The 19,987-nt window shown below is 40.5% G+C and overlaps 1 protein-coding gene and 1 pseudogene across 3 annotated transcripts; both read right to left on the bottom strand.

Annotated features, from left to right (window-relative positions):
• Positions 1–140: 140 nt before the first annotated feature.
• LOC148103148 (uncharacterized) lies at positions 141–1,874 on the bottom strand (annotated as a pseudogene). The gene is made up of 4 exons (XR_015718530.1): positions 1,797–1,874; positions 1,611–1,685; positions 1,335–1,341; positions 141–1,226 (listed from the first exon to the last, which is right to left on the bottom strand). The product of XR_015718530.1 is annotated as an uncharacterized LOC148103148 (transcript).
• Positions 1,875–11,104: 9,230 nt separating this feature from the next.
• LOC148103147 (uncharacterized) lies at positions 11,105–18,366 on the bottom strand. 2 transcript variants are annotated; one of them, XM_087838610.1, is made up of 6 exons: positions 18,154–18,366; positions 16,263–16,610; positions 13,444–13,776; positions 13,256–13,357; positions 11,218–11,550; positions 11,105–11,151 (listed from the first exon to the last, which is right to left on the bottom strand). In XM_087838610.1, the coding sequence occupies exons 1-6, from the start codon at positions 18,182–18,184 to the stop codon at positions 11,105–11,107; spliced, it is 1,194 nt and encodes a 397-aa protein (XP_087694736.1). In that variant the 5' UTR covers positions 18,185–18,366. The 2 variants fall into 2 exon arrangements, with proteins under 2 accessions (XP_087694736.1, XP_087694735.1); XM_087838609.1 differs by lacking the exon at positions 18,154–18,366 and having other exon boundaries at positions 16,263–16,850.
• Between the last annotated feature and the right edge of the window lie 1,621 nt (positions 18,367–19,987).

The following is a 19,987-nucleotide window of genomic DNA, read 5'->3' as shown; positions in this document are numbered from 1 at the left end:
TGGTGCAGTTTAAGAAGAAATTATCTTTAAGTGTTTCCAAAACAGTAATAATGTTTTCCCAAATTGAAAAATGAAATGCCATGTCACATGTCACAATAAAAAACAAACAAGTGAATACTGTATTAAAAGGACTACACTTACTACTTTTTACAGATCTCCTTGGCATTCTTCATAACATGACTAAGGCATCTGTGAAGAATTGGAACCTCGAAGTTTTCCTTGTTTCCTTTCCCCGAAGCGATGTTATAATAATGATTTATTGTGTCAAACAGATTTTTTTTTGCAAAAGCTAAACAGATAGCTTGCATTAGGACCATAGATCCATCACACATAAGCATTAAAGGTGAACGCATGGCTTTGCGCCCAAAGGCCCTTGCAACATCAGTCAGAAATGCTTCCAAAAAATATGTGACTGAGGCAGTGGTATGGTCACATGTTAAATATGTAGCCACTGGTAGGGGAGAGGATGTTTTCCGTGGATTTCTTACTACAAGTTCGTAAACATAGAAAGGAGGCGAACACTTTCTTTTTTTCATGATACTTCCTGTAGCATCCAAATAAACTATGTCCTCCCGACAGCGGCTCTGGAAAATCTCAATGCTCCTGGAAGACCATAAAAAAAACACCTTTTGGATGTAACATCACTTTCTGCAATACATCCTCTGGGTTGTTCTTCTTGTTTGCCACCATTAACTGGAGACTCATAATCTCATTATGATGAAGACGACTTTTCTTTCGGATTTCCAAGGCTATGTTTCTCAACACTTGAGGAGTTGGAACTTCATCTCTACACCCCGATTGCACAACATCATCATCCATTTTGCTCATTTTTTCCAGATACATGGCTCTAGGTAATTGGTTTTCCAATTCATGGCCAATTTTATCTCTCTTATGAGCTCTTACTGGCCTTCTTCTTAGTTTATAGTGGTTGTGCACACACTCGAGACCTTGAAAATTGACTTTTGCCTTTAGATCGTCTTCATTATCTACAGTGACAGTGACTGGACAGTCCTCAAAACGGCAGTAACCCAGACACCAGAAGAAAGGGCCCTTTCTTACTGAGTCCAAAGCCTTGACTCTGTGCCTTTTGAAGGCAAAGGAACATTATGGAAACACTGTCCGTATTCCGTCCGAATTCAGTTCTGTCCACTGTAGTCCCTTGTATCCTCTTTGGGATCTCTTATTTTTTATATTAGTCCATTCTTACCTTTTCAAGAAAAAAAAGTCTGTTCAAGTGGGACCCTGATTCTTATGAATCCATCATCAGATGAGTTGCTGTTAGGCTAAAAAAGAGGGAAAATTTATTTTGTGAGAAAACGTTTTGTCCATGTTACATAACTCCTATAATATCAGTAAATATACTTGAAATACTTGTGTATTTTAAGTATATTAACAACCAGTGTTTCTAATGTCAGGATATACAGCAAAAATTCATGTTGAGAAGTGTCATGAAATATAAATTTCATTCTATGTTACAACATTTGATAAAATTCTTTATTTAATTGTATATTGTGTTTTTAAAAATATTTTTTATGTAATATAAAGTGGTCATTTAAACAATGATCCTAGCACCAATCATAACTTATTTGAAAGCATTTTTAATGACTGACCTGCTCAGGAGACAGCTGTCCTTCCACCTGCGAGGAGATGTCCGGTGACAGAGAAGCGGCAGCTGATAGTTCTTCCTGTTGAAAATGACAATATTAAGTTTAGGGATAATTTCAACAGTAGCACATTGACTAAAATTTGGTATACCAACATATTTGATATCAAACACAGAATTTTATTTATAGAACCTGCTTTGGTGGCTTTTGTCCATTATCTGAATCCCCTTTGACTGGTATAGACAAGTTCTGTAGAGAACAGGCATACATTTTTAATAAATTTGATTTTAACTAAATAATTTAATACAATATGTTTTTAAAACAATTAAGTGAAAAGAACTAACCTGACGAAATGCATCACAAATTCTGTAGCGGTTATTTTTATTATTCTGAATACCAAGTGTCAGGCAAACTTGACCCCAGGGGCCTTCTTTATGAAGTGCATGGTCCTCCAGTTGCATGCCATGTTTTTTCAGCTGTTCCACAGTTTCAATAATTTCATTGATTGTAATCGTTTTCTTTTTGTTCTAAAACAGAAGATATAGCATTTTCAGTTTTATTTTTCCTGGTAAATGTATATGAAAGAAAAGAAGAAAAAAATACATACCCCAAATAAGCAGAAGCGGTAGACTCTAAGTGTAAAACAGAAAACATTACAGTGGCATTTATATCATTGATGAATATGAAATCATAACATTTTATAAAGAATATGTATAAGATTCTCAATGAATTGAGAACAATTTTAAATCGGTGCCACTAATTACAAAACTTTGTTTCTATTCAAGTACTATTTGAACATGTTTTTGTGAAATACAATGCCCCTGAAGAAAATGTGCAGCACTTGATGTTAAAAAGCCATTGCCTGTTAGCAACAGATGTGCCTGTTATAGAACACGTGTTAATTAATTTCTGCCGTATGCTACAACTTTGCCTGAGTCCTGTGCGCAAATCTTTTTTTGTTTTTGCTCATAGCGAAGCCTGTTATCAAAAAAACCCAGTAATAATATGGTGACATAAATGTAATTTTACATGTTACACATAAGAAAAAAGACATTTTTACAATCAGAAATAACCTGGCTAATATCTTAGGCTAGGCTACAAGACTTGATTACTCAATTACATGTAATTGGAGATGAACTACTTTGTTAGCAAATTTTAAAAGTTACTATTTAAAGTTTATACTTAAAAAAAGGAACTCACCCCTTCTCCTTCTTCTGCATTTTTCCTGCACAAGACTTTTATATTCAAAATGACATGTTTTCACCTCTAGTTTTTGAAATGTCGACAGAGTCAGACACTCCAAGCTCGCCTGTTTAATTGTAACGTCCAGTAGTGGGCGGTATAGGCTCTCCAACAGATTTTGTTTTTTTCAAGTGGACCATTATGGCTTTGCAATATTGCTCCACTTGATTGAAGTTTTAAAATATCTTTATTTATTCAATCATTTTATTGTAAAAAATTTAAATTTGCAGTTATTATTAAAGGAATACACATAATTGGTTGATAGGAAATATTAAAACTTAGACAAGAGACGTTCAAAAGAGGGGAAAAACAGAGGGGATGAGGGACGGTGACACAAGACAGTAAATTCCATTGGATTACCTACTGGAAGAAAAAAACAGAAAAGAAAACAAGCAAAAATATAACACAGTACACAACACCAAGTATCACAGCCACAACCTAGATAAGTATAAGTAACAGTAGATAATAAATATTGGTGTCAGCACGGCCCCTGCCGAGAAACATTATCATCTACATGTATTTAAAATTGAGACGTGGGCACCGGCAACTTAGGAGAGGTTGAATACACAGACCATCCCTTGGACGCCATTCAGCATGCCCAGCACAAGTGATGTTGATGTATAGATTGTGGAATAAAATTGAGGTACAGGTGGTCAGAAGGGGACACAGCAGGAATGTCTCACACCCACCTCAGTGAAACAACTGTACGCCAAAGCCCTGCATGTGTGGCGGTGTGATGGAGTGGGGATGAGGAGGGGAGGGAAGTGAAGGCAAAGTACTCTCTCGTGGGGCCAGGTCCCCCACTGACCCAAGTAGGCACCCCTAGAAGCCACAAAGGCCCATCCGGACGGGGGCCTACATTAGCACCACCACCAAGCCCCACGGAGCCTGGGGAGGGGGGGCGCACATCGTAACCCACCACAGAGGAAAATACATCCACCCAAACATTCAATAATCTCTCTGACTGCATAAGACAAAAGACACCACGGCTGAGTTTATTCTCCACCTCTGTACTAATTTTAAAGTTAACTATTGTCTTTTTTTTGTGGGTTTTAAATGTGGTGAATACTTGACAAAGTAAAAAGAAAAAACAAAAAAGACAATTATAAATTAAAGGGCCTTGGAGATGTCATTCAAACGAACACCATTGCACATCAAAACATACATGTGAGTAACAGAAAGAATAAAAAACATTTCAGAATAATTCTAAGGTGGAAACCGAAATAATTGTTTTTAGAGCATTTTGAAATCACTGAAAGGTAGGTGAATTATGGACAATTTGAAAAGGCTTTTACTTTGGAAGGCATAATCATAATGACTTTATATTAATATGGTATCACTGTGGGGCTGTATACTGTTGATCTAACATGGATTCATCTTGTGGAAACAACAAAATTCTATTTAAGAGCATTTTGAAACCGTTAAAAGAGTAGGTCATTTATGCTCAATTTGAAAAGTCTTTTATTTTGGAAGGCAAAATCAGACTGACTTGATTTTGATATGGTATCACTGTGGGGTTGTATACCGTTGATCTAAAGTGGAATTATCTTGTGGAAACAGGATTTTTTCTTTTTAGAGCATTTTGAAATCACTGAAAGTTAGGTCTTAAATGGGCAATTTCAACGGGCCATTAATTTGAAACGCAAAATCAGACTGACTTGATATTGATATTGTATCATTGTGGGGTTGCATACTCTTGATCTTAAGTGAATTTATGCAATGGAAACAAGAATTTTTCTTTTTAGAGAAATCAGAATTCATTGAAAGATTATTTCCTGTATGAGCAATTTGAAAGGGCTCTTATTTTATAAGGCAAAATCAGAATGACTTGAGATCAACATGGTATCACTGTGGGATGGAATGCTGTCAATACAGAAAGTAATTATTATGTGGAAATAGCAATTTTCCATTTTAGAGCTTTCTGAAGTCATTGAAAACGCACACTGATATATGGTCAATTTGAAAGAGAGAATTTTGAAGGGCAAAACAAGAATGATTAATATTGACATGGAATCACTATGGGGTTGTATACTGTCAATATAGACTGCAACAAGTCTGTGGAAACGTGAGTTTTCCATTCTGAATTAATTAAAAGAGTAGTTCAAAAATAAACATTCAGAGGGCTTTTACTTTGAAATCCAAACGGAGGTGGCTTTAATATTGACATGTTGCTACTAGAATACTAGGGTATGTCATTTGTATCAACATTAGAGTGTGCAAACGAGACTAATTGATATTTGTCAATGTGCTCTTAATTTACTGGAAGTTGGCCTTCATTTTGAAATCATGCTTCAGGAGATTTTATTTTGAAATCATGCTTCAGGAGATTTTATTTTGAAATCATGCTTCAGGAGATTTTATTTTGAAATCATGTTTCCACATCTTTTGCCATAATACTTTGAATACACAGGGAACGTAAAACAAAGTGGAGGCTGGCTTGACACCAGTAATAAATGGGCCCTGGGTTCTTTTCCTAGTGTACTCTCGTACGATATTCTTAAATTAACTTCTCTTTTGTTTCTGGGATCAATGAAGCTTATTCCTTAACAGTAGCACTACACGCAAAAATGAACACTAGTGTCTATAGTGCAGTAAATCATGTCATACACCATGTAAAGTAGAGCATTGCAACCCTCCTTTAATTTACCAAACAATGAAAACAAAATAATAAAATGGCAGATTTCAGTATTCAGGCAAACCAAAAACACACACAGCAATTTACCCACTGTACACAGAATCTCCACATATACAGTGTAAACCACCAGTGATAAAACTATTATAGTCCCAAACTAAACCTAAAGCCGGCAGAGATAAACCCTACGTTGCAGGCCTGTATTGACCCTGTGCACGAGAAAATGCTAACTTCCTGGTTTGAGACCGGATGTGGGGTTGTACATTTCCGGTAGCTTTACTTTGCGGTCAATCGCTACTGCGAAGATATCCTCCAAAATCATGTCCACAACTCGAAAACGGAAAGATGGCGTTAAGTTACAAAGAGCAGGAGGTGGGAACACTCACCACTGTGTGTCATAAAAAATCTGATGATCAACTTTGACGTTTTTTGACGTTTAAAGAGTTTAGATCGATCAGTTGTTTACATCACTAAACACAAGCAGAACTGCAGCAGAAGACACATCGTCCACATTCAGAAGCACATCTCTGTATAGTGACTGGTCTCATGATTTAAACAGGCAAATGTTCAGCATTCAAACTACAGGTGAACAATAGTCAAACCAGATGTTTCCTGTTATGTCGAGATCAGCTCGTCAAGTACACACCCACACAGCATGTTAACAAACCGTGAAAAAAGCCACACAAAAATGGATGATTGCTGGTAACGGTTTCTATACATTAGTATTTATGAAGGGTATGTTGTGACTTACCTTCAAAATTACAGCGGTCCCTCGCTATAACGACGTTCACCTTTCACCTCGCTGTTTCGTGGATTTTTTAGTGCAAGTTTGCATGCTTATTTTTTTACGTCACATTGTGTCCTGATCGCTGCAGACGATCTCCTCCGTGACGTCTCTCCTGTACAGAATCGCTGCATCGATGCAGCAGTGTGACTCTGAAGTGCAGTGCTGTATGTCCACGATGTCCACGAAACGTTTTGCACCGTCAAAAAATAAAATTGGCTCCTTGATTTCACCTATCGCTGGTTATTTTTAGAACATAACACCCGCGATAAACGAGGGACAGCTGAGAAATATAACATTTGAATCCCTTTTCTCTTTTGCTCTGAGGCGCGGGGAAAAATATCGACAAGTCGATGAACATCGTTTACAGATATATTGGGTAAATGCCCGAGACATCTATAGAAATGTAAATCGCCGCTTGATTCATTCATTTGCTTAACTTGTTTTGGACCGTAAACAGGGCGTGAATAGGACACCGGAAACAAAGCTCCCCACAGGAGTTTCCGCACTGGAAGTAGCATATGCTAACGTGCACATAGTCTATTGCTCCAGTATAAATCCAAAACGATCTCCCAACCGGAAGTTCTTCACTCAACGATCAATAAATCAATAAATAAACTCAGTACCTTGTGAAACGTGCACTTCCCACCAGATTAATCCAGGCAACAAGTTGTCTTCAGCTCCTTCAGAAACACTCCGCTCTGAATGCAGTAGCACAAAAATGAGGAAGGTCCGTGATCTCCACGTGCTCCACAAGCTTCCTGTTTTAGCTTCCCACGTTGCCAGAGGTACTCTGAGTGACGCGGGCACTCAGAGTGACTATCCGGGGTGTGTCCGTCGTTATCCAGTTCGGTAACGATCCTCTGCAGCTTGTTACGTCCCACAACTTTAGCGAAACGGCAGCTACAGTAGTCCTTATTAGCTAACGGCTGGGTTAGCCTTGCTTTAACTCAATGCGTGCACAGCCGCAGTAAACAAAACACACAGTCCAGCAGCTTCACGCCGAAAGTTTACGTGTCACGTCACTAACTTACCACACTCACTGATACTACATAAAAACAAGCTAACTTCTCCGGATGCTCCGTGTAACTCACGCACCACCGCCCTCTCTCCTCGCGCTCTCTTTTTTCTCTTTTGCCTTCTCCACCCTGTGTTACCTTCACAGACCTTATCCCCGTAGGAAATTACACTTCTCACAAACAAGTCACAAGAAAAGAAAGATAACTTATTTTAAACAATGCAAACATGTTTTTAATCAGTTGACATGAACTTTGATCTTTTTAATAAACAAGAAAATTTAAATAAATGAACTCTTTGATATTTATATTCTCAGACTTCACTTATCTTTTACTATTTATGCATCTTTTTAACCCGGGTTACATAATGAAAGCATACTATACTGTAAGAGCAGAGGTTTATGGCTCCATAGTGTAGAGGTTAACATGTTGAGTGGTGACAATAATCGCCTTTGTGTTGCATTTGGTGTAAAACATGCAGAGCTGTGTGCTGTGACAGCGTCTTGTGATGAGGGAGCAGCTGAAAGTAGCTGCTGTACGAACATGTCCATGACGGAGTGATCTGTTTGAGGGGACAGAGGTGAGTCAGTCACTTGGATCCTCATTTGGATAAATAGTCTATCGTCCTCCTCTAAATGTCACACAATAATAAAATGGACTCAAAACCCAAACTGGACAAAAGGGAATCCCAGTGAAGAACAGACGGTTTTCATTATTACAGTCAGGTTGTACAAACCAACACGTGTTAACTCACTAAGTTAACCCAGAGTTTGCTCATACGTTCACATGAAAGAGGCGGTGCTGGCAGCATGTAACCAATCTAAAGAGGGAGTTTGATGGATCACAAGAATCCACAAAAAACGATCCCTACGAGCTCCACCTACTAAAACACATTATCAGATAGGGATGAAAAATCTATAAAAGAACACTATTGTGAAAACGAATGCTGCAGCAAATCATTAACCTGCTGATTTAAAGCACAGAGCAGTGAAATAATGGTTTTGTTGCTGAGCGCGCTCTCAGTGCTGCTGATTATTTCTCAGTGATGGCTGCACATTAAACTGGACACCCTGAAACTGTAAAGCTTACTGTCCAACAGCCTGTGGAGCTTCATTTTAATGCACATCACAGTGAAATGAACGTGAGTGGTTGAACAGGTGTGCACTGCTATGCAGATGACACCCAGCTTTAACCATGAAGCCAGATAACACTTGCAAATATGTAAGACTGCGTTCTTCCATTTGTGCAACATCTCTAAAGTTAGAAATATCCTGTCTCAGAGTGACGCTGAAAAACTAGTTCATGCATTTATTACTTCCAGGCTGGACGACTGTAATTCATTATTATCAGGAAGTCCTAAAAACTCCATGAAAAGCCTTCAGCTAATCCAAAATGCTGCAGCAAGAGTCCTGACAGGGACTAGAAAGAGAGCATGAAGTGGCTGCTTGGTGTCTCCAGAGGTCTGAGAACTGCTCGCTGCTCTGCACAGCATACTCTATGTTCACTTTTTTCCAAACTGCTTAGACGACCATGACCTGGATGACTGAGACGCTACACCGACTTAGAGTTTAAAGCATCTTGAGACGACTGTTGTTGTAATTTAGGGGTACATAAAGAGAAAGAAAGAAATCTATAAAGTCAGAGCAGCTGTCTGGGTTATGACTTACCATCAATATGATCATACTTCAAAAAGCAATATCATCATGTTCAATGAATCCAAATCAACCTGATGATCAAATGACCTCAGATGAGCTGCTTCCTGAGTGGATTTGTTCCCTCTGTAGTGTTGAACATGAACAGCTTAGCAGGACGAAGAAAACGAGACAAAACCTCAGTGTGTAAGAACAGGATCAGAGCCTGAAGTGAGAAACTCCTCCATGATCTACATCCAGACTTCAGCAGAGCCAAACTGGATCAGACTGTCTGCTGGACTCTTACACACATTCAGAGCTCAACATATACACTACACACTAAATAGTTGGATTGTGTTCACTGGCAGTGTTTTGTTGCTGTTTCAGACTCTGAATCTGAAGATCAGCAGTGTGTTTCCTGTGTTTCTGTCTTGACATTGTTCCTTATAGCAGCGGTCCCCAACCTTTTTTGCTCCACGGACCGGTTTATGCCCGACAATATTTTCACGGACCGGCCTTTAAGGTGTCGCGGATAAATACAACAAAATAAAACTAGTACTGGTACAGAAAAAAAGAAGATTTATTCATAAAACACGTGAAAAGACCCAGGAAAACCGAGTAAACGATAAAACGATAACAAAATAATCTGAAAACCGATAAAAACACTGAAAACTATACATTTCACACCTGAGCCTCAACTCTCGCCGCCCGGTACCAAACGACTCATGGACTGGTACCGGTCCGAGGCCCGGGGGTTGGGGACCGCTGCCTTAAAGGTTCCTCCATGTTTTCTCGCTGTTGCTCTGATCCATGCAGATCACCATTACAGGCATCCAGCTTTCTTCTTCTACTCCTTCTTCTCTGTGTGCCATGTTTGAATCATCCATCTGTAGTCAGGAGCAGCCGCTCCATCACCACAGCAGAACAACAACACTGGATCAGATTAAATTGTTATGACCGAGGTTAAATTCATAGAACAATAATTATCATAATATTTTAGATCAAAACCAACTTGACAAGTTAAAAAAGGCGAGTGAGAACAAAAAGCGTTACTATGGTTACTATGGACCTGTGATCATGCTGACATCACTGATCAATCACACAGATCAAACTGATTGTTACGGCCCGTCTAGGCGTGGCCAGACCATAATATACGGCTGATCCATCCCTGTGTGACCGTGAGCAGCACATCACATAATTAGTACATTTTGATGGCGATTCATTTACAATGAGTGGGTTCAACACAAAGGAGCGGACTTCAGCTTCGGGGTGGAACTAACAGCAATGCAACAAACAAACGGGGCTCAAGGTGTGATGGCTGCACAGGATGAGCCACACCTCAGCATTACTTCACTTTAGTTTGCTTTGCTGTCACTACTTTAAATATATTCTACTCATTGTCCAATATTGTTCCTTTATTATTTGTTTTTATTACACCTTCCAATGTTTATATGGCGTGCACACATATGAACACTGCAAGGTCAAAGTTCTGTTTTATATTAATACATCTTTCTGTGTTTGAGTCACCTGGGGCTTCTCTCCTGTCTGGCAAAGGGCTGGGAGAGCTGAAGTACCACTGACAGCCGTCATGCTTCATTGCCTGGAGGGTGTTTCAAGTTTGTTTAATTGTTTTGTATTAGTTGGTTTAGTTTTCCCCCGTGTGTCATGTGGTTTAGCTAAACCAGTATTAACGTTCCCCCGTGTGTCGTTTCAGGAGGTCAGTCTGTCTTATGTTTGTTTGAGGTTTTGTTAATTGTTATCTTGAGCTTAGTCTATTGAGTTGACCTGTTTTGCTGGTCTGCCTGTTTAAGTTCTGGCTTTGTTAAATATCTTTTTATACTTTTGAGTCAATAAAACCCCATTTTTTAAATTAAACACCTGTGTCCTTTATGCTTTGCTGCTTGGTCCCTGAGACAATGATACAAACAACATATTCAAAGAAATTAAATCAAATGACAGCAGCTTACCTCCAAAACTGACAAAAACAGGAGAAAACAGTGATCAAATACAAAGGCAGTCCACCCCTGCATGCTCCTGTGTAAATATGTTGTCTCCATGTAGTTAGCCAATCTGCAGGTACCGTCTCCGGGATCCACCAATGACAGAAATGCACCTGCACACTTACATTTGCACATGAGAGACAACATCAAGACAGCAGTCGTAACACTGATCGATCAGCCGTCAGAGGAGTCGGATCAATGGAGCAGCTTCTGGTCCTGATGTCCTCTGTTTGATCCTGGACCTGCAGAGGAGACTCGAGACAGTCAGACACAATCACACAAGCCAGCAAACAAACAGACAAACCAACCTTTGACTTTGAGCTTCACGGTTTTCTTTCTGATGAAGGTTCCCTTCCTCCAGACCAAACACTTGTACTCTCCACTGTCTCTCTCTGTGGGCTGTTTCAGGGTCAGACTGAGGTCTCCAGTTTCCAGCAGGTCTTTGTTCATCACAGTTCGGTCTCTGTAAACCTCGTGCTGTTCTTCAAATTGGTTTGGGCCGTTTGTAAACACGTGAGCCTTCTGGAACGGCTCATAACGTTCCCATATCACTTGAACTTCCCCCGACAGGTGTTTTGTTGTTTTGAAGGGCAGCTGGACAGACTCCGCCCCCTCCTCCACCTCCACCTTCACTGGAATCACTGAAAGAACAGCAAACACAGACAGTAGCAGGTTTTCAGAGGTGTAGAGAAAACTGAATGATGGAAGCAAACCACAGCACAGAAATTTGAAACTGCTGACAAAAGGTAAACATAAATTCAGTAAAATTGTAATTCATGTCGGCAGTAATGACACCCGGTGACGGGTGGTCACTAAAAATGATATTGAATTGCATGTTTAGCCGCATGTTCGCCTTAAATTGCTGGCTGTCTGAGTAGTGTCCAAAAAACGATGTGGGCTTTATGGATAATTGTGAATCTTTCTGGAGGAAACTTGGTCTTGTTAGAAGAGATGGCATCCATCCCACTCTGGATGGAGCAGCTCTCATTTCTTGATAAACCTAAATCCCAACAAATTATTGATCTTGTCTCTTGGCTCTTGATGGAGGCGGTCGCACTTTCTCCTTCTTCCTCTCCCTCATCTTTCCTGCTCAGCTTCTCATGTCTTTTGTATAGTCTCGCTTGGGAGGGCCCGATTGTCCTGCGGAGACGTTTGCTTCTGGATACTCGATGGTCGGTTGCGTCGTGTGTCTGGCGACACTCTTGATGGAGGACATTGAAGGACATCTACCAATTCAGAACTACGGTAACAGAGTTCAGGCTGATTGGAGCTGGCTTATAAAAGAACAAGAAGCAGATGAAGCTGTTCAAAATCCCACAAGGCTGGCCGACATGATAGACGATGGGCTGTGAGCACTCAGACTGTGTTTTTGGAACACATTATGGATAAGATCTTGAAGAAGAACAACGGGAATTAAGAGACCTGGTGACCAGTGACGGACATTACACCAGCTGTAAAACTGGATGCAGTTTTTTCACCCTAACCAAAACAACTACCATCTTCATCTCATGCGGCCCCCCTGGCACCAGCTGGATGCTCAAGGCAAAAGCTGACGGGAATAACAAAACTCTCCTTTAGATAATAAGACTGTTTGTTGTGACTCTCTCTCCCCTCATTCAAGGCCGCCCGCATTGAAGAAGATTGTTGACTTTAGCTTAACCGGGTGAAGGGACACTTTCTCTCGGTTGAACACAGAACACACACACACATACGCCTGTACTCACCCCCCACTATCTTTGCTCTTCTTTTCCATTAATGTGAACCTACTGTCTGCTGCTGAATTAAATAGTACACATCTACGGTCCAACACTCATCTGATCAACACAGTCTACAGAGCTCTGAGAGAAATCCTGTCTGCTGCTCGTATTAACCACCTCATATTTAACACCTTACTAAAATGTATTATCCACATCATTGTTTCAAACCACAAACTTGAACTGTTTAAATCACATAACATTTAACTTGATCTTGTAACTTGTGCCTGACCTCATTTTCTACCTTTTCCTTATAAAAAACATCATCTTTGTCTTGTTGAGTAAAAATTTCAATCCCCATTCATATGAGTACTTTTCATTGAAGTGCAACTCACTAAGGCACCTTTAACCAAATATGGCAAACAATCTGCACCTCACTGATGTTCTTGAAAATTGTTATTAATACACTTCTTCTGGACTGAGCTTATTTACTGTCAGCACATTTTTCCAAGTGAACAGAGGGTTTTGATTGAGTTCACTGATCAATGACTGAGTCTGAAGGAGGTTTTCTGACTTCCGGAACAAACCTGGAAGTTTCTCTTCAGCTCTGCTAACCATCGGCATTATGGGTAGTGTAGGAGGAGACACTCACCTGACACCAAATAATGACAGAATTGAAATAAAAGACCCGCAGAAACTACTAGAAGAAGAACAAGAAAAACCAGGAGAGCTGTGGCCCAGGATGGAAATGGTTCTGTTGAGAAACATGAAACAATATCAACATGACTGTTGAACCTCAATCTCCTGCACTGACCCCTGATGTTTTTCCACATCTCTGACCTTTGACCTGCAGCACTACTTTCTGTCTCAGGATGTCTTTGTCCCTGTGGATGGTGCAGATGTATCCTCCACTGTCTCTCTCTGTGGGGTATTTCAGGGTCAGACTGAGGTCTCCAGTTCTCAGCAGGTCTTTGTTCATCTTTGCGCGACCACAGTAAAGGTTGTCTACATTTTTAGGATGGTCACTTCTGTTTACATACAAATGGACCATAGTGAGTTCTTGGTCGGGGCGAGTCCACTCCACTGTGGCCTTTTCAGGCAGGTCAGGTGTTGTTTTGCAGGGCAGGATGACAGAGTCTGACCCTTCCTCCACCTTCACCTCCACCTGCTGATCTACGAGGAAAATGAACCATAATATCAGAAGCAGCAGCAGCCATGTGTAACCGGTGTGTTTCTGCGTTGTGTCTGATCTCTGATCAAAAAAAAGGTAAAAGAAAGAAAGGCCTCCAAGTAAATAATTTGTCCACTCCAGCTCCTCTCCCACAGGGGAATTGTAGAAAAGGGCTGGCATTTATTTTTACATTGAACATAAAGTATGGATTTACACGTAACATATTTGACATGAGATAAAACAAAAACAACAACATGAAATCCGACATACCTGATCAAAAAAAGGTAAAAGAAAGAAAGGCCTCCAAGTAAATAATTTGCCCACTCCAGCTCCTACAACCAAATACAAACAGTGGGGAAGAGGGTTAGCTCAACCCACCACAACTTCCATGCTAGCATTTATGGCGCCTAAAACACATTTATAATACACACATACTACACACTTATAACATCTAACAAAAAACAGGCTTAATAATGACAATAATTGAACTAAAATCACAATCAGAAACATCCAGGTGGCTAAATATGCATTATATGAGCATTTTACAGTGTTGGGAAAGAAATGACACCCACCTCTCCCACAGGGGAATTGTAGAAAAGGGGAGAGGCAAAAGGGGTACACTGTATTTATAGGGTTGCACCAAAGAAGAAGAAGAAAAGAATGAGGAGGGGCTCTAACTGATAATGAACATAACTACAGGCTTGGAGGTCCTAAAAGTCAGGTATAAAAGGAACAGTTTGGGGGTTTAGGACACATTTTGTGTAATTATAACAATGTGACTTATGACCCTGTTACACATGCTCATGGTAAAGAGAGAACTGACATGCTCTGATCTCTGCTACCAGTAAAAATACATATTAATAATATATAAATATCATGATTGTCTCTCTTTTTGTTTAAAATGGTAACTAAACTGGACACTATAAAATCCATACAAATAGTCTTCACAGTGCTACCTTTAGTAATCACTAACAAGCAACAGAACATGTGTGTAAATAAAGATAGAGACATACACTGTAGCTCAGGTGACAGAGCAGGTCAGCCACTAATCAGAAGGTCAGTGGTTCGAGCCCAGGCTGCCCCGTTGGGCAAGATACTAACCCCATGTTTGCCTACTGGTGGTGGTCAGTGGCGCCAGTGTCCGGCAGCCTCGCCTCTGTCAGTGCCTCAGGGCAACTGTGGCTACAAGGTAATGTCATGTAATGTAATGTGTAATGTGTTAGTTAGTCCCTGTAGGGAAATTACTCCTCTGCATTTAACCCATTCACCCAGTCCTTAGGGACCCCAAAGCGTGCTATACAAATGCAGGCCATTTACCATACACGATCATGATTGGTCATATGGGCTGTTCCATCAAGCTCAACCACTGTTGCTGATTGGCTCTGATTACCCACATTTCCTGACTCCAGTGGAGCCTGCACATCTGGATCCATGAAGACGACCAGCTGTAGGGTCCAGCCAAAGCTCTCCTACAGTAGGCCTCCACTCCTCAGTGTCTATTCAAATTTTATATACATTTCACTACATGTGGTACATACACAGTACAGATGGCAGCACCTGGTGTTCATCGTCATGTCAAGGATCGCATCTCGGCCCTGCTCTGAAAACAGTTGGCCAGCCAGCATCTCCATTTCAACCCTCCATACGCTCCACACGGTGGTTCATGGGAACGGGAGATTTGTTCCATCAAATCAGCTCTACACCATCTCGGAGCATGTCACTGAAGAAGTCTTTAGGACCATACTCAGCAAAGTAGAGGGCATCGTCACCTCCAAGCCCCTGGTTATGTTTATGTCCCCTCAAACGTAGCTGATTTTGATTCAGTCACTCCCAACATGTTGTTGATGTGGCGGCCTGATGCTGGTACGTTCAGGTCATCTACCCAGTAACGGAGCTCCTGGGCCATCATAGATGGAGGCGGTGCCAAGATTTGGATCCACAACATTGAAAATTATCTGCCTTTCCTCCAGACGTGCCACAAGTGGCAGCTTGAGGCCGTTAAGGGAGCGTCACTAATTTCTCATGTTGGCCCTTGTATAACACCCCCTTACCACACTACCTCCACACTCACATTATGAATGCATAACCCTGCTTCCTGTTCAATAATTGAATAAATGAAAGCTACTTGATTGGAAGTGGATTCTTCTGGAATAAAGAACAGCTGGCAGCACTTTATCATCCTGTCATTCATAGTTCCAGAGGTCAAGTTTATCTTCTTAAAATGACATCCTCTGTTACATGTTGTACATCGGTCTCTATTAGGCCTGTGAGCTGCAGGTTTTCCTGCGTATACAGGATGTAAAACCGTCTGAATCAAATCATCCAGATTTAGTAGAAACACCAAAAAATCTACCTGTGAGATTTTGATGTTTGCAGACTGGTTACATCTGGAAAATGTTAATGCCATTTTCCAGTTTTCAGCAAAAGAAATTCCTTTTCTATCAACCTTTAATTTGACATTTTTCTTTTGTTTGTTTGGGTTTCTTACCTTGGACATGCAGCTGTACGTCGGTCAGTTTCAGTTCTGCCCTTTCATTTCTGATGGAGCAGGTGTAGTTGCCACTATCAGTCATTTGGGGTTTTCTCAGAGTGAGGCTGAAGTCTAAAGTGTCCAGAGCATCAGGCCTCATTGATGTGCGCCCTCTGTAACGCTGGTTTTGTCCTGTTACATCATCTGTTTCCTCTCGTCTCACGTGGACAGATTTGGGGTCGAGATCATTGCGAGTCCACAGCACTGTGGGGTTCGTAAGTATAAGACCTGTGTACTGACAGGGCAGCAGGACAGACTTTGCCCCTTCATACACCTCCACCACCACAGCCAGGGCATGCTGGGAAACTGGAAGGAGACACAAGCACACACAACAAAAAACACTAATCACCTGTATGCTGTGGATTTTTCTAGTGGTTCTCATCGTGGGGAAAGTGGTTTCAGAAGCCACGTTTTCTGCTAAATACTCAAACATGGATTCTTCCCATCCAACAAAAACTAACTCGAAGGATGCTTAAAAAACATCAAAGAAAACTTTGAGGCACGTCTGAAAAACACGGAAGTGAAACGTTCTGAGACTAGTCTCTGTTACGAATGAAGTGCTTTTAATCCTTGACTGTAATCTGCAAACGATGAACGTGCTAATAAACAAGCATTATTAAAGAAAAGGCGTCATCGACTTTGAAGACGGATGGTTTTGTTTCATTTTCATTTTTTTTTAAATATTGTTTTTTGTAAATTTACTCCCTTCAATTAATCATAAGGACATCTATAAAAGAAATTTAAGTTAGTTAATTTTTAACCATAAAAACAACACACACACACAAACACAGGTAACCGAGTGGACAGGATATAACAGGGGTGACTAAACCAAAGGGAACGTGCATTTTGATTTGCTTTCATGTGTCGGGCTTAGAAAAGAAGGAAGTTCTCATTAAGCAGATGAAACATTTTTCATGACAGTTTTTTCAACCCCATGAAATAAAAATAACAACCATAATAACAGCTGTTAAAAACAGTTTGAGAAACGTAATAAAGCTTTTAAGAACATACTGATTTCATGAAGTGACACTTCTGCAGCTGTACCACCTGACCTCGACATCTAAACACACTTTTACATGGACACCTTTACTGACGTTTGTCCTGGTACCACCAGCATATATAATACTTCTTAAATATAGTAACAATATTATAATGCATTAATATTTCCTAGTTTTCACATTTGTTCTATCTCCTGACATGAAATGATCACCAACCGTACAAAGATATCAGTTTGTACAGTAACAGTCACAGTGAGACATTCTGATGTATGAAAAACAAAAACAGGGGTGACGATCTTACTGTGGACCTTACTGTAAGTCATGTGACCAGAGGACCAGGGAGGGGACCTGTTCAGGGGGATTTCTATAAGGGGGCAATTCAGGACACAAGTTATTCTGAGACTAAGCATTAAAAATGTACAAACACACAGAGTAACATCTGGTGTTGAATAAAAAAAGAGAAAAATGTCTATTTGTTGTTTTAGGATTGTTATAACTTTATTAATCAGTGAACTTGAACATAGATGATTGTGCACGTGGCGTTATTGTGAACAAAAACCACTTTTGACACATTAAAGTGCTTTCTATGGTAAACGGGGCTTTTAATATTGTGAGACAAGCTTTTAGTTTTTATACAAAGTACTTTTATTTCTGCCGTGAATCACACGCACACGAGCACTGACGCACTTCTTAACAAGCAGATATCAGGATGATGAGCTCAGCTGTCACGGGGAGACCCGCCCCACATGAAGCCCGCATGTAGGGACCACAGTAACTACACAGAGGGGCTTCATGCAGTCAGCTCGTGTTACACACTGTGTGTGTGTCAGTCTGCGTGTGCGCTTTCTTACCGAGGACCTGCAGCACGAGCCGCAGCAGCATCTTCCTCTCCGCTGAAAGTCCCGTTAACTCTGAGGAACAGGCGCACGCAGCTCGATCACAGCACCGCTGACGCACTGAACAAAGTTTCCTCCTCTGAAGTTAGACAGAGACACCTCACAACTTCCTGTCAGAGCCTTCAAAATAAAATCCTTCTGCAGAACTCTAAACATGAAAGTGAGGAGAAGCAGCAGTGAGCACAGCCACTGCAGACAGCGAGCTGCTTTCAGGAACACGTGGTTGATCCACGTGGGTTTATATTAATGTAAGCTGACCTAATTACAGTTTTAGTTTTGCAAAACTGACAGTAAGTTTAGAAGCTGTATAGATGATGGCTGTGTGTGTGTGTGTGTGTGTGTGTGTGAAATAATAAAAACGAATAAATAATTAAATAAAAAGAAAAAGTATTAATATAATAATATGATCAACTGTCCTCACTGTTATTTCATAGTTTCAGTTTGGACCCCCAAAAAGGTCATGCCTTAAATTCTGACTTTAACTAAATTCATTACAGGGAAATTTTCCATGTATTTTGTTACATAAATACACTGTAAAATGTTACATTTATCATAATCTGGTCAAATTAAATGTAGTTGATTGGTATTCATGCAGGTTATACCGAACACGGTTTACTTAATGGTTAATTAAGTGAATAAACAAGCCTGTGATTGCTGTATTTCTGCACAGTGTTCATAGTTCATGTCATTGTGAGTTTGGTATTTGATTTATCTCCTGTTTTAGTTTTATTGTCAGAGTTTCTTAGTTTTACTTTTACTTTGATTCGTTGGGTTTCCGGTTTCCTGCCCTCCTGTGCGCCCTAATTTCATGTCAGGTATTCTCTGCTGTTGTAACCTTTTATTTTGGTAGTTATGTCTACTGTGTGCTGTTTCTGGTGTTGCTTTCTCTTCTTCTCATATTGAAGAGTTTTCAGTTACTGTGCACAAATGTACTCCATTTGTGTATAGGGGGTTTTCACATACTTCACTGAAGAGGTATGTGCCATCCTGCATAGACCTGATCCCCCTCTTCTGGCCCTCGCATGTAACATTTTCTAGATCCGCCACTGTTTGAATGCTGCAGTTTCAAACAGTCTAAAGCACAAAGTGTGGTCTGTGTTCACAGAGCAGCTCAGAGCAGATCTCACTGTTTACCTGCTGATGATGGAGATCTCAGAGGGGGAACGTTATCAGGTTTTTAAGTTCAGCAGATCTTTGTTCAACGGCACAAAACATCTCATTTTACACTCTGATCCTCGAGGACACAGGAGGAGCTTCCAGACCAAACTGTCCTGCAGACTCTCTGAGAAGAACTGACACACAAACTGTGGTGAAATTTAGATGAACAAAGTCTGCAGACACGGTTAGCTGTAACCAACGCCTATATGACCATGTGCATGGGAGAGGAAACAGACGGTTAACACAGTCATGTGAGCTCTGAGAAGGCAGCTTTAAAGAAGGCACCTTCAGCCAATCACTGACTCCACCCACAACTCAGCATAGTGACAAATACTCAGCACAGGCTAAACAGCTCCACCCTCAGGCCAACATGGAGAAAAACATTCACACTGAAACAAGACAAATGATGATCTGGGCTCCAAACATTCATATCCAACACATGTAAAGCCTTCAAACGTCATCTGCTAATGTTTCTGTTTATTCTATGATTATTTTAAAATGAGCTCACAGCCACCTGTCGTCCTGCTGAGCTCCACCAAGGGGCCACTTTAAGGACCTGTCAGATTATCTTATTAGTCAATCGTTATCTTATCATTTTACAATTCTCTTTAAACTTTCAGCCGTTTAACTT

This window comes from Neolamprologus brichardi, chromosome 3 (genome assembly GCF_056152115.1).
Source record: "Neolamprologus brichardi isolate AB-2024 chromosome 3, ASM5615211v1, whole genome shotgun sequence".
NCBI lineage: Eukaryota > Metazoa > Chordata > Actinopteri > Cichliformes > Cichlidae > Neolamprologus > Neolamprologus brichardi.
Note: the sequence above shows the minus strand (reverse complement) of the source record. Positions and strands in the feature narration are given on the sequence as shown.

Bases quoted from the DNA above. Each gene is read 5' to 3' on its own strand.
- LOC148103147 (XM_087838609.1), bottom strand. From the start codon at position 16,737: ATGTTTGAGTATTTAGCAGAAAACGTGGCTTCTGAAACCACTTTCCCC. The intron at 13,358-13,443 runs GTCAGAGATGTG...GTTTCTCAACAG, and splicing joins AGTAGTGCTGCAGGTCAAAG to AACCATTTCCATCCTGGGCC. The intron at 11,551-13,255 runs GTGAGTGTCTCC...CTGTTCTTTCAG, and splicing joins CTGTCATTATTTGGTGTCAG to TGATTCCAGTGAAGGTGGAG.